The following is a 14669-nucleotide window of genomic DNA, read 5'->3' as shown; positions in this document are numbered from 1 at the left end:
AGTAGGTGAATGAGGGATGCCTCTCTACAAACTTCTCAAGAAGACAGATGCTTTTATATAGACAAAGGAGGCACAATAGGCTTTGGAAAGCCTCAAACCATCACTAACGTCGGCTTCAATCCTTATCGCTCCTGAACGGGGTGAATCCCTCATCCTCTAAGTCACAGCAAGCAACCACGTTGTGAGCGCCACCCTCGTCGTCGAGAGGGAGGAGCCAGGACACCCCCTGAAGGTCCAACGACCAGTGTACTTCGTCGATGAGGTACTCATTGATGCCAAAGTTCGCTACCCCTAGGTTTAGAAGCTTCTGTACGCCATGCTGATGGCGACCTAGAAGCTCCTACACTACTTCACCAACCATGAGGTCATGGTCGTCACCTCATACCCACTTGGGGAGGTCATCCGTAACCGCGACGCCACCGGCCGAATCTCCAAGTGGGCTCTCGAGCTCATGGGCCATGACATCAGGTATGTCCCCCGCACCGCTATTAAGTCTCAGGCTCTTATCTACTTCATCGCCGAATGGACGAAAGTCTAGCTCCTGACCTTGGATGTCACCCACGAGTACTGGATGATATACTTCGATGGGTCGGTCATGGCACTCGGCTCGAGGGCTAGAGTGGTTCTGATTCCCCGGATGGGAGCAGGCTTCGCTACGTGATCCATCTCCATTTTTTAGCCTCGAACAATGCCGTAGAGTGTGAGGCCCTTATCAACGGACTACGCATCGCCGTCGAGCTTGGCGCCATGCGGTTGTATGTCCACGGTGACTCAGAGTTGGTCATCGACCAAGTCATGAAGGAGTCCTCCTGTAAGAGCCCTCTCATGGAGGCATACTATCAGGAGGTTCACAAGCTCGAGGACAAGTTCTGAGGGATCAAACTGCATTATGTCCCTTGAAAGGACAATGATGCCGTTGACTTCCTCACAAAATTAGCGGCCAGACAGAAACCGCCCTCCGATGGGTTCTTTGTAAACAACCTCCATGAGTCATCTGCCCACATCCGAGAGGATCCGACCCAAACGCACTCCAACACCAATCTGGCACTTGAGGGCTTCGACCTCCCGATGTGCCCCGCCCCTGACCGAGTCCATGGCAACGTCGCCCGGCGACATCGTCGTGATGGCACTCGATCTAGTCAACTAGAGAGCACCACTGCTCACCTACCTCCTTAAGGAGGTTCTCCCACCAGAAAGGACTGAAGCACGATAAATCGCTCGATGCGCCAAGACGTTCATCACCATTAGTAACAAACTTTACAAGCGAAGTCCGTCGGGAGTGCTCATGAAGTGCATCCCGACCGGCCAGGGGAAACGGCTTCTCCTCAAAGTCCATGCCAAAATCTATGGACATCATGTGGCCCTAAGGTCGCTGGTCAGAAAAGCCTTTCACCAAGGTTTTTACTTGCCCACTGCGCTATGAGATGCAGAGGAGGTGGTCCGCAGGTGTGAAGGATGCCAGTTCTACACTGGACAGACTCATCTGACGACGTAGGAACTTCAGACCATCCCCATCCCTTGGCCATTCATGGTCTGGGGCCTCGACATGGTCGAACCCCTCAAAAAGGCCCCAGGTGGCTTCACTGACCTACTCGTGGTGGTGGACAAGTTCACCAAGTGGATAAAGGTGAAGCCCATCACCAATATCCACTCAGAAGAGGCGGTCAAGTTCTTCCTCGACATCATCTATCGGTTTGGTGTCCCTAACTATATCATCACCGACTACGGAACAAACTTCACCGGGAAGAAGCTCCTAGACTTCTGTGATGGATAAGACGTCAGGATCGATTGGGCCTCGGTCCGACACCCGCGTACTAATGGTCAGGTCGAGCGGGCTAATGGCATGGTCCTACAAGGACTCAAGCCCCGCATCTTCGACTGACTCAAAAAGTATGCCGGACGATGGATTGTAGAGGTCCCAGCAATCCTCTGGAGCCTAAGAATGACCCAAACCGATCCACAGGGTTCACCCCTTTTTTCCTTGCATACGAAGCTGAAGCAGTGTTGCCCTCCGACCTCGATCATGGCGTCCTAAGAGTAAAGGCCTTCGATCGAGACCAAGCCGTGGAGGCTCAGCAGAATACGGTTGACCTACTCGAGGAGGCTCATGAGACGACCATCATCCGCTCTGCTCATTACCAGCAAACTCTTCGTAGGTACCATGAAAGAAAAATCAGGGGGAGGATCCTCGAGGTCGGTGATCTCGTAGTGCGAAGGACCAGTCAACCAAGGAGAAACATAAGCTCTCTCCACCATGGGAAAGACCCTACACAGTGACCAAGGTGATCCAACCGGGCACCTATCGACTGAAGGAAGATAACGGCAATGTTCTCACCAACATATGGAACATCGAATAGTTACGTCGTTTCTTTCCCTAAAGCTCGGTCTTACTATTTATTTCCATTCAATGCTTGCTCCTATAGCACCCTAGCCCAAGCACTCTCGGCCTGGGTCGCTCGGGGGCTCCACGAGGGTGTGATACCACCCCCTTTTTACTATCATATAGTAACATTTTTCGCCCAAACAAGAGGGTGTCGCCCAAATGAAAGGGCATTCCGTTCCTTTGATTACCCTACGTAACCTACGCTTTTAGCCTCCTGATAGATCACACCCCGCCATGACCTATGGTTACTAGCAGCTGAGCCTCGCGAGCCATGTCTAGGTTCTTAAGGTTACAGCCTATAAATCAACGGGTAGGTGCGAAAAAGAAAGGACAAAAACAAAGCTACGCAAGGATAAAAACAAGGGCGGATGGGACAAGCTTCCCCTCACAAGTGATTTCATCACAAAAATGAACTTAAAATATTCACAAATGTAACTGTTCACATGGGGGCTCCCCCACAAATTCATCTTTTATATAAACTAACTATTTCTACTCTAACTCTATTATGGCCCCCGGTGGCATCGACTGACGGTACAGTTGATGAGGATGAAGGCAGCACGGTTGTGGTCGGGACGACGGCGCTTAGCTCAGCCACGGTTAGGACGACATTCGGCTCGGTTGGGGGCGGGATGACGCTCGCCTCCGACCTGACCTCTGCTGCCTCCACAGGCTAGACGACATCTTCCCAGCACATGTCTGCAACCATGGTCGAATGGCGAGCCTCCATCACTCACTACGCGGTGACCTACTCAGCGACCATCTATGCATGCGGCACCAAACTCTCCCCTAGCACATGGATTTTGTCTACGCTCCACCCATCGGTGTATCTCTGTAGATGGCTATGAAGTCCAGATCGGGGTAGTGGGTCTACACCGAGGTCAGCACCCCCGATGTCCCGTAGAACATGCCATCAGAGATGAGCACCCGAACTTCATTCGGGACCTCCGCTAGCTAGACGGCGGGCGTACTAGTGCTCGGTCCTGACCCAAACACCTTGGAGATGACCACCTGCGCAATATTCCGAAGCTGGTCGAGCTCTCCCTTGAGAACGTGTCGCTCCTCAAGGGACTAAGCTAGCACCTTCACGCTCCGACCGACCGCCGCTTTGACCGTCTCCAGCTCTTGCTCCATAGAGCCGATCTTTCCACCCAGTTATAGAAACGAATGACAAATTTAGGAGTAAAGGAAAGAAAAATTCAAGGCATCAACTGAGGCTAGAATAGGTACGTATTGAGGCGGCCGCTTTTGAGAATGGAGAGCCCTTCTTCTTGCCGGGTCACACTATCGAGCAGTCGAGCGTTCAACTCCTCTGTCCCGAGCATCTAGCCCTGGAGCGCGACCACTTCTTGCTTGGCGTCTGACCGAGCCTTTTGCTCTGCCTCTAGGGCCTCCAAGGACTTCTGGAGCACTGCTTTGGTCTTCACCAAGTGGGCCCTCACCGTGTTGAGTTCCCGCTCGGCAACAGTCGCCCACTCAACAGCACGTAGCAACGCCGCCCGTGCTCCCGTCGCCTTGGCCGCCCGGTCTTGGGAATCACGGCGAGCGAACTCCCACTAGTGCCTGAGCTCGTTGACCTGCCGCGATGCCACCGCTTCTTGCTCCATCTGATCGTGCTCCTCCCAAAGAAATCGGGACTTATGGATCGACATCATCTCCAGGTCCTGTGAGACAAGAACTAGGCATGCTGAGACAACCATTTAAAAGCTAAGGAATCAAAGACAACACCAAAAACATAGAAAACTTACCTCTACAACACGTGGTAGGTCGATGGTCATGGCGTGATGGATGAGCTCAACCCTCTCCAAGGCCTCCTTGAGCCTTGCCTTGGTAAGGGTGAGATCGGACTCCATCAACAGTCCTCTCTCCTCGAGCAGATGCCAGAGCTTCACCTCCTCCTTGTCACGAAGGATGAACTGGGCCTTTCCGGGCTCACTGGGGCAAGGCCACACCAGCTCGCGGGTCGCCCCCGACCCGCTGGAAGATCCTGCCATCGCGGTATCATGCGACGATTGGATCATCACCAACTCTTGGGACGGCGGGATGGCTGGTGGCTCCACCCCGGTGTCTTCCTCGTCGTCGAAGGGGATGTTCACTGCCAGGACTCCACGGCTCGATGGCGGGTGCTCTACCTCTGGCCTGGCCATGGCTCCTCCAGACCCCTCCATCTCTAACCAGGCGGGTGAATCGTGCGCTCCTCCATCGGGCAAGACAAGGAGCCTAGTTTCCCTCCTCTCCACCTCTACAACTAGCAGGGGAGGGACCGCAAGAGTCACCTCCGACCCAGCCTCCACCATCACCATGGGGATCGCCGCCATCATGGCTACCACCGTGATCACGATCGGTCGGGAAGATGCAACCCCCATTAAGGAAGGTCGTGCCACCACCAGCCTGCTTCCCCCCTCGCTCGTCGCAACCCACAGCAGGCTGGGTCTCCACTCTTCTCGCATGGCAAAAAAATGGTTCGTACTTTTCTATTAGGTATTTGGGTATAATGTTGGCCCTAACTAATCGTAAGTATCCTAAACTACCTTATCTTTGCTATCCGAATTTAACACTAAGCATATTTACAGGTTTTTTCCTTATTTGCATCCTATGATGATTCAAGCTTATGTACTTTATAGGTATATGCATATATCATATGAAATAAAATCTCAGCAGGTACAGATCGTAGACATTCTTCCACATGACCATAGTGTGATTGTATTATCAGGGTTTCGTTGATTGCTCCCAGCAAAATCATATCTTCGACATAATTAGTATACTGCCATCCTAAACTCCTGCAAATAATGTGTCAGTTTGTCTCTGTTATGTTGCTGAAACTCTCCTTTTCTGTGAGCCTAACTTTTTCCTTATTGTTCAATACTATATGCTGACATAAATAAGAAAGGCTACACCTCAAATAGGTACTAAAATGAATTGATCCCAGTTTGACACTGCTTAAATCTTAAAAGAAGGCTAACAGGTCTAACTCCCATCCTGAATCCTACAAAATTCAGCTTTGTTTCATAGTCACTACATGGTGATTACTACAACATGAAAGGACTTTGTTATTTGAAAGTCTAATCTTCCTGTTAATCTCCTTTGTACATATTATAAATTCTGCTAATCAATAGTCGCTTAAGAAACATTTACGATGTTGGCAGTTCTACTACACTAAATTTATTAGACATGCCAACACGTTCTCTGTATGAAGCACTTTAGTTGGGATGGCATTTTTCAGAGGAAAGCTGAACTCCAGTGTTTATCGGAAAAAAAGTGATATAGTACATACTTAGACACAGTGATACTGTAACCCAAACATATCTTGAGGTAGTTGATTTATTGTCCTGCTGTAATTGATCGACTCTGCAGAAAAGGTGGTACGGAGAAACTAACGGTGTTTTTCGAAGTATGGAGCAATGGGATGCTATACCGAATACTGATACTGCAACTGTGTTCAGGCCTTCAGAAAGGTGAAATTACTGAGAAAAGCTCCAGCTATCAAATTATATGTATACATATATATGTACGCACAATGAATTACTCATCTATAATGATGATATATAGAAATATGTGTGTGCATGCTCAATTACTCATCTATAATTGCCGCGGGGTTCTGGCTAGTGCATGATAGATCTTCATGTCTCCGCCTTGGATTGCATGTAAAGTTGCCTGCACTGCGGCTGCATGCTCCGATCCGATCCTGCACACGTTCATAGTCATAACTGCTGCCTTTTCTTTTTCGACGGAGCAACAACCAGGGCGCAGGGCGCAAGGAGTGGGGGCACGCGATACATATTGCCAGTTACACGGCACCACCATTATATTGTTGCTTCAACGCATATACTAGGGATGCACGCAAGATGCATGCCTCCAATCAATGACGACATCGATCTATGAGATCATCAAAACACTATATATACACGGACATATGTACGTACAGGAAATGTATATATACTTGGATGTCTATAGCTAGCTAATAATAATTCATTACACTACAGTTTGCCAATTAACTAATTAATTAGTTAATTAATAGGATATATATACTAGTGCAGAAAATTTCTGCAGGCTGCAGCATAGAACATATGGAAACAACAGCAACTGCTCCAGCAAATCATTAGTAGCATACCCTCAACCATAAGATTTTACAGTTTGTCTGTGGTTATCTGATCATGATGTCATAAACGGATCGAGTATGCCTCTATCCTCTCAAAATCGGGGAAATAATGTTATACAAAATGCGAAACAATGGCATTCAATCGTTTGTTCACCACACGTTCACCATTTCCACCTGATCAAAATAGCATCCAGTTGGTCCGTCATCAGGGAGCAGAGCTAGCATGACTGGCCCTCTTGCACCTTGTTCAGGCGTCAGGACCCCCAGATTCCAGTTGATGTCCGTCTTTACAAAGCCAGGCCGCACACAGTTGATGCGCATCTCCGGATACCTCCTTGCCATAATCCTGGTGTACAGATTGATGACCATTTTCGATACACTGTAGGCTGGTAGCATCATGGGCCACCCGGCCTCTTCTAGCTGCCCGCTCTTCAGGTCCTCCAAGAATGTGTTGAGCACTACTTCTATCCGATCCTCATCCCAGATGTCGATGTTGCTCAAATCGTTTCGCAGCTTCTCATTTGGCATTCTCTGGCAACAATATCAAATGCATGCATGAGCTACGATGAATGAGGGTGAGTAACATAGATATCTTCTCTGTCCGTGCACAAATTCAGGAGTTTCAGGGTAGAAAAAAGAAAAACAAATATAGCTGATGCACCTTCAGCTCCGACGCAAGTGAGGAGGCATTGACAATCCTTGCTCCTGATGTAGATAGCTTCAAAAGGGGAAGAAGAGCCTCTGTTACCCGTTTGCATCCATAGTAATTGGTATTGAGACAGTTGAATGCCTCATCATTGGTATTCTGGAATACTTCTTTGAGAAGATTAGCCGCCCTGCCAGATGTCTGAAACACAAACATTCATTTATGAGTGACCGAAGGCCGAAGCACTTATCATTGCTTGTAGTACCAATAACAGGGTATTTATGGCCACATAATGAAAAAACAAACTGTAATTCAACAGACCCAATACAGAAAAACGCAAAGTAATTAAATTATATATTGAGATTCTGACTCCAAAAGACTGCAGATGCATTCTGAACCTGAAATAAACAGAAGCTGCCAAATCTAAAGAACAATCTAAGTACCAATGTCTCTGCATCAATGTTGAGAGCTTTCAGGCCTTCCTCATCTGCTACAATTCCTGAAATAGCTGCATTGTTCACCTGTATCACCCACCATATCATCAATTATGTGTACTCAAAAACACAAAGTGGTGTCATTTAATTCAAAAACAGGAGATTTACCAAGATGTCGAGCTTCCCATATCTTCTTTCAATATACTGGGCTAATGTGGCGACACTGTCATCATCTCTGACATCGAGCTGATGGAAGATTATATTTGGGAGTTCGGATTCACGGCGAAGGGTCTCGGCAGCATCTTTTCCTCGTTTCTCATCCCTTGCTGTAAGGATAACTGTCACACCCTGGAGAGCAAGCTGGCGGCATACTTCTAGGCCAACTCCTTTGTTTCCTCCTGTGACCACCGCGAGTCTGGCACACTGGCCAAATATTAGTATCCATGTTCATTCACGAAAGAACAACATGGCCCTGGAAGCAATATAATTAAAATCACCTTTCAGGAATCGCTTCAGCGGAGTCATGCCTCACTGCGTCAAGCCTGCGGATGAACGTGATTTTTTGTTGCTGCATCAGATGCATGAAGCGGCAAAAAATACCTAGAGGCTAGAGATGCAACAGCGGGAGGTGGGAACGTAAATCTTGGTGTATGGCCCATGGTCCCAAAATTGCCACAATGCTACATGTATCCTTCTCTCTATTTTCATCCATTATCTAAAAAGTTGTTTTGTTTTAGGAAACAAGGATGTGACTCAAAATGCCTTGTTGTCGTTAAGAGATCTGAAAGGAAAACTGGATGGTGGACTAGAAAAATTGGCACTGCAGATTGCTATACAACTGCTTTTGCTTGACCTGGCACAACAATTTGCACACATTTATAGTATATGGCCATTCAATCTGCACATAAACCATTGGGTCAGACCAGAGAAAGACTGTCTTTTGCCTGTATACTATACTGCTAGCACTGCATAAGAGTGCCGTCGACAGCTACAGCATGAACTGAGGATGAAGCAGGCGGATGAAGCAGAGGGTGAGGAACTGAGGATGGGGGCTAGGGCTACGACCTGTGCGGATACGAGTCCTGCGTCGCGCCGGCGGCAACGTGCGCAGCTTTCTCCATGAGGTGGGATCGGATCGGACCCGCGGTTGCTGTGGGGAGAGGAGTGGAGTTCCGTTGAGCGGTGGCGGACACTGCAGGAAGATTCGTTGACCAGTGGTGGAGCGGAGTGGAAGGGGTTGGAGGTCAGCAGTGTTGGGTTGCGGCACCGCCGGCCTAGTCGCGCCTCGCGGTCGCTCCGTAAGAATGGCAATGGGTAACTCCCCATCGCGTATGGCCACACTAGACTCATCTCCAGTGTAAAAATTTGATAACGTCAGAATATTCGTACCCAGGGGTATTCGTACCCAGGGGCGGATGTAGCGGTGGTGCGGGGGCTCAAGACCCCCTACCCAAACCGAATCAGTACAAATTACTGTAGAGTCCCTATGAATTTTTAAGCAAAGTTCTATAGTGTAGGGGGGCTAAGACTTAAGATCAAGCAGCAGTGTTGTTCAGTCCCCCCTAAAATATTTCCTGGATCCGCCGCTGTTCGTACCCGTCATGGACGGAGAAGCCATGTAAATCATACCTGTCGGGTCACCCGTACCCGCCAACAATTTATTCACGTACATAAAAATCAACAATTCAACAGCAACCACCACTAACCAGAGCACATAAAATTAGACAAATAATAGCATATAATAATATCTTCTGCAAATTAAGATTCCTTTCTATTTAGTTTCTCCTCTACATTAGTCATGATTAATGTAGAAGTCACTGATTATAGACATGGTTTTGGGAACTTCCAAGTAGAGTATTAGACTCGTTGACTCCAGAACAAGTGATGCACTGCAACACTGAAGAAAAGTGTAGCCATCTATACCCCTACCTCCTGTTGAAGCAATATTGCTTGAATGGGCCATCAATCTCATGGCAGATGTGGTGGAAAATAAAAGCTACAACAAGATGAATGCTCGCAACATTGCTATGTTTTTTGCACCAAATATGACCAAGGTTACTGGCAACCATATTTGTTTCTCGCTACCTGCATTACTTTTCAGAATTTGTAGTCTAACCACGGAGCATTGATCTCTTTCAGATGGCCGGGTATTTTTTACCCATGGGTAAATGGTTACGGAGACTGCTAGAACATACCCATACCCGTGTACCTAATAGATGAAGGGTTTGGTTCATTTACGTATCCATCGATAGTGTATTTAGTCCATATTTAGACCATAATAAAATAAATACCCGTCGGTGTACGGATCCCCATTACCATCTTTATCGCTCCGTCCGTGTACGGTGGTGGGAGCCCACGGCCCAGAAGTCGCTTTCTGGCCATGCTCGCTCGCTGCAGCTATTTCCCTACGAAAAAGTCTAACGTTACCTTCCTTAACTTTAAAGAAAATTCGTTTTTCCTCGTTGTATCCAAAACCAAACAAAACATCTTCCTTAATTTTTAAAACCATTCATCTCACCTCCCTAGCCCGGGTATAAACGGTTTTGAAGATGATTTTGTTTTTTTTTATTTTTTATTTATTTTGGCTAAATCTTTAAAAAATCATAGAAAAATCATAAAATAGAAAATCCAATCTTGTTAGTAGCTACAGTTTCTATGGTCCAATTGTAGTGAAATTTTTATGGTGGACTAATTATTGTATACTTAAACTATAGTAAAAAAATTCATACCCATTGGATCATATATGACTTAGTTATAGATTTTATTTAGGTCTATGTTGGTTAAATATAAATAAATCTATAACTAAGCTACACATGATTCAACGAGTATTAAATTTTTACTACAGTCCAATCATACAATAATTAGCTCACTATAAAAATTTCATCACAATTAGACCATAGAAACTGCAGCTATGAATTATTCCAATTAATTACATAAAAATATAGATCTAAAGCCACAGCAAAAACATTGTACTAAAGCAAACCATATCATATATTCACTGTATAGATCTACTCATGTGGAGTCCAACAAAATTATATTTTCTATTTTATGATATTTTTATAATTTACTATGATTTTTTAAAGATTCAGCAAATAAATAAAAAAGAATAAAAAATAAAATCGCCTTCAATAACAGGCGATGAGAGAGGTGTTTTACCCGATTTTATAGTCGAGGAAAAAACAAATTTTACGATAGTGGAGGAGGTAACGTGGACTTTTTGTTCCTTTTCCCCTGCCACCAACCAGTGCCCTGCCCTTCGTCCCGATCTCATTTATCCATCCGCCAATGCTGCGCCGCAACCCTACCCGCATCGAGCTCAGCTCCGACGACCGCTACGAGCTCGAAGAGCACCTCCGCGCCGCCGCGGGGAGCACCCCAGCAGCCACCATCAAGGATCCGGCCGGCTACACCACCCCGTCCCCGGTCCCGGGCCCGCAGACCTCCAACCCCCTCCTCCACCTCCTCCACCCGCCGCCGGGCGCCGCGCCCACCAAGGCCCAACGCATCGGCATCGGCATCGGCCTCTCCACCCCGCCAGCCCGGGGCCCGAACCCGCGACCACCCCATCCTCCCCATGGAGGTTGAGATCAAGCTCCGCCTCCCCGACGCCGCGGCGCACCGCCGCCTGTCCACGTTCCTCGCGCCCCGCCTACGCCGCACCCACGCCCAGCGGAACCTCTTCTTCGACGCCGCCGCGCGCACGCTCGCCGCCGCCACCGCCGCGCTCCGCGTCCGCCTCTACGACGGGCCCGACGACCGCGCCCCCGAGCGCGCCGTCCTCGCGCTCAAGCGCCGCCCGCGGATCGACGCCGGCGTCAGCCGCGTCGAGGAGATCAAGGAGCCACTCGACCCCGCGCTCGCCCTCGCCTGCGCCGACGACCCCGCCCGCCTGGGCGGCCTCGACTCCCCCATCATCCGCCTCGTCGCCGCCGAGTACGGCGTTGGCGGGGACGCCGCGCCCTTCATCTGCCTCGGCGGCTTCAGGAACACGCGCGCAGTCTACGACTACGAGCTCGAGGATGGCGGTGGCGGCCTCGTGCTGGAGCTCGACGAGACGCGGTTCGACTTCGGGACCAGCTACGAGCTCGAGTGTGAGACGGCGGAGCCTGACCGGGTCAAGGAGGTGCTGGAGAGCCTGCTCACGGTGGCCGGCGTGCCCTACGAGTACTCCCGGAGTAACAAGTTCGCTTGCTTCATGGCAGGGAAGCTGCTTCCTTGACTTTTGATATTTAACCCTGTATTTGCGCGCCCCAATCCGCAGGGAAGCTGCTTCCTCAGTGACGCTTTGATTAATAATAGCAAAATATAAGTGTGGCTTCTCATATGCTTTGATTTTGGTTTATGCTTTGATTTTGTGGCAAATGAACTTAATCCTGAGCCTCGTCAAATTTGATTTCTCCCGAAACCCATGGTGGCAGGGCAACCCATCTTGGTATTTCAGTACAAGAGCCCTTGTTAGACCACTGCCACCACATTCATTTTGTAGCTCAGAATTGTTACCTTGTGAGGGCGAATTTACATAGCATATATTTCTATATTGATCCGAGACAGACAATCATGAACCGAGACATTTGTATTGTAGTATAAGAGTCAATGCTACAGCCACAAAAGCAAAGTTTGTCAATATGCATCTCCTGTTCTTCCAATCGACGGAAGAATTGAGGTGCTGAGATTAGGGATTTAAGGTTCCGGGGTTACCAAGGGAAAATGGATGTACCGGTCTTAGAGAGGAGGTTTTGGAGGGGAAGGGAGGACTGGCCAGGGTTCCATGGTGGGGCAGCAAGGCAGCGAGAGCCTCCTGGCGCGGGCTGCTGTGGACATCTGGATGGGAAGAGCGAGAGCGGTGGCGTGGGTGGGGGCGGTGGCGCCACCCGGTTAGCTCGGATGCGGTGTTGAGCAGCGGAGGCAGACTCGGTGGCGGGGATGCTGCAACGAAGAAGACTCGGTGACGGGAGGAGGCTGGTGGTAAGCGTGGGGATCCAATGGCTTCTGTTCATCGCCTGGAAAAAAATGAAAAAAATATAGGCGCGTGAAGAATAGTTATTGCCTTATTAAAATACATAGCAGCATTGAGGATAAGACCTTGTTGATATAGATGTCAATAACATTTGGGCTCTCGATGAAATATGCTTACAAATTTATCAATCTCTTCTACTATAATGGATCAATCAAAATTATACTGGATCCATTTAAAAAAGGTCTCTTACTGAAAGTCTCTAATCATTATGCACCTAGAAAAATACACACAGCGAATCGTCTCGTCTACGTTAGAATCAAAGGCTAAAAACAAGCCTCGTGAAACCCAATCCGACGGCCGATGGTAATTGTTTGATGCCGGGCTTCAAACGCCTCGCTGCACCCTCCGTGGCTCTGCCCCATGCAAGCCTTCAACGCATCCCATCCTCTATCCCGAACCCGAAATTTTTATCATCTGCAATTTTTGCTGAGTCCGCGGCTCGGCGCGCCCCGGCACTCCTATCCCTCGCATCATCTCCCCAATACCTCAGCCAGCGGCAGCTACGAGGAAGAGTCTGTCTATTATACAACCATGTGTTTTATGTAGTTTTAACACATTATTTTTTTGCACCATAGGATTAAGATCCAACAACCTTCACCTCTCTTCTACCTCTAGCCTCTACATATCACATATCACAATTTTTTTTTTGTATGGAAGAATAAATCACAGCCGAATGTTCGACGCTGACAACTCGACGGAGATCGTTCGATCGATCAGGACAAATGTTCAGACCAACCACGTCGTATTCCACCGACGAGTTGCTGCTCTACTACTAGTAGACTACTACTGCACGACGCGGGAGCCGCAGCGCAAGAGGATCTGCTCTGCTGGCGTCAACGCCACGCCTACGCGTACGTGCCACCAACTTTTGCTCAGGCAGCGATCGTGTACCTGGGAGGGAGGGAGAGAGATAAAAAAAATCATGGTTTTTTTGCTAAAACACACGTGTGTTTTATAATATTCCTGAAAACCCTAGCCGTCATCACACTCCAGTCGTCGTCATGCACAGGCCTAAGGGGAGCACCAGCACGTCCTCCCTCCGTTTGCCGCGGACCGCAGGTCCCCAAGGCGCCCCCACGGCCACCCAGGCCGGCCTGGCAACAACTCAGGTCGCCCCGCACGGCGGGTGACCACAGCCGGCCGTCCGCCCCCGGTCTCGGCCGCCGCAGGCCCACAGGCCTGCCCCCGTGGAGGAGTACGCGATGGTGGAGCAGGCGGAGGCGCACGTCCGCCGGCTGGGGGCATTTACATATTTACCATTATTACGGATGGCATTTTATACTGTATCTCTGACACATAAGTCATTGACATGGTACTTTTTATACCACTCACATCATTATGATGGTAAATATGTAAATAATCCCAAAATTGGAGTTCGTTCACATTGGTGTGGTAGCCATTCAATTTGATTTGCACTTTTGAGTTGAATCGCCCAGGTTAAGGTTTGCAATGAGAAGCTTCTCCACGTTGTTGCTTCAGTAAAGGGTTTCTACTTGCAGGGAAGCCACACAACGTTAGCCACTCCCTGGTGGACCTGCTGCAACAGCTCAGTAATGTGTTTGCTAATGTTAGTAACCTTGAATCTTAAATATGACTGGTACAAGAACAGCTTAACAAACAAAAAAAGACAGTAAAAAAATGAGGGAAACAATTGAGGTTACAACCTGCAGTTTGGGAATTTTGCCGTATGGATTCCGTGTAAAAACCTGCAGTCTGGTAAATTATATGACTGCCAATTATCGTGCTTTTTTTAATGAAAGCTTTTGCGGGTCACAACAGCTTTTGTACATCTGAAAAGAATTAGTATATGTGTTGGTGCTCAAGGGTCATCATCATACTGAATTGGTAAACTGCAGCTTACAACTGTATTTATACCTTCAGAACTTGAACTTCGTTGCTTGAGTGGTACTATATAGAAGTTTCTACTGTTGTGATTACTAGATTGTTAAACTGCAGCTTACAACTGTATTTATACCTTCAGAACTTGCCTTGGGTGCTGTGTAGTTCCCAAAATTTTGCAAAAATTTTCAAGATTCCCCATCGCATCGAATCTTTGGACGCATGCATGAAGCATTAAATATAAATAAAAAATA

At 48.2% G+C, this 14669-nt stretch overlaps 3 protein-coding genes across 3 annotated transcripts; 2 read left to right on the top strand and 1 right to left on the bottom strand.

The window, feature by feature from the left end:
• Window positions 1-6454: 6454 nt before the first annotated feature.
• On the bottom strand, window positions 6455-8863 carry LOC136547513 ((+)-neomenthol dehydrogenase-like). Its single transcript, XM_066539455.1, has 6 exons — window positions 8625-8863; window positions 8057-8101; window positions 7728-7974; window positions 7569-7646; window positions 7141-7326; window positions 6455-7010 (listed from the first exon to the last, which is right to left on the bottom strand). Exons 1-6 carry the CDS (start codon window positions 8678-8680, stop codon window positions 6630-6632), a joined length of 993 nt encoding a protein of 330 aa, XP_066395552.1. The 5' UTR covers window positions 8681-8863; the 3' UTR covers window positions 6455-6629.
• Window positions 8864-10783: 1920 nt separating this feature from the next.
• On the top strand, window positions 10784-11144 carry LOC136547512 (uncharacterized). Its single transcript, XM_066539454.1, has one exon. It carries the CDS (start codon window positions 10845-10847, stop codon window positions 11142-11144), a length of 300 nt encoding a protein of 99 aa, XP_066395551.1. The 5' UTR covers window positions 10784-10844.
• LOC136547511 (triphosphate tunnel metalloenzyme 3-like) lies at window positions 11134-12091 on the top strand. Its single transcript, XM_066539452.1, has one exon. The coding sequence runs from the start codon at window positions 11134-11136 to the stop codon at window positions 11776-11778; it is 645 nt and encodes a 214-aa protein (XP_066395549.1). The 3' UTR covers window positions 11779-12091.
• The last annotated feature ends 2578 nt before the right edge of the window (window positions 12092-14669 follow it).

The sequence above is a fragment of the Miscanthus floridulus genome, chromosome 3 (genome assembly GCF_019320115.1).
Source record: "Miscanthus floridulus cultivar M001 chromosome 3, ASM1932011v1, whole genome shotgun sequence".
Classification (NCBI taxonomy): Eukaryota; Viridiplantae; Streptophyta; class Magnoliopsida; order Poales; family Poaceae; genus Miscanthus; species Miscanthus floridulus.
Note: the sequence above shows the minus strand (reverse complement) of the source record. Positions and strands in the feature narration are given on the sequence as shown.

Excerpts from the sequence above, each read along its gene's own strand:
- LOC136547513 (XM_066539455.1), bottom strand. The coding sequence starts at position 8,680 with ATGGAGAAAGCTGCGCACGTTGCCGCCGGCGCGACGCAGGACTCGTAT. Across the intron at positions 8,102-8,624 it reads CAGGACTCGTATCCGCACAG|GCTTGACGCAGTGAGGCATG; the intron begins GTCGTAGCCCTA and ends GTTCATCCGCAG. Across the intron at positions 7,327-7,568 it reads ACATTGATGCAGAGACATTG|ACATCTGGCAGGGCGGCTAA; the intron begins GTACTTAGATTG and ends TTTGTGTTTCAG.
- LOC136547512 (XM_066539454.1), top strand. The coding sequence starts at position 10,845 with ATGCTGCGCCGCAACCCTACCCGCATCGAGCTCAGCTCCGACGACCGC.
- LOC136547511 (XM_066539452.1), top strand. The coding sequence starts at position 11,134 with ATGGAGGTTGAGATCAAGCTCCGCCTCCCCGACGCCGCGGCGCACCGC.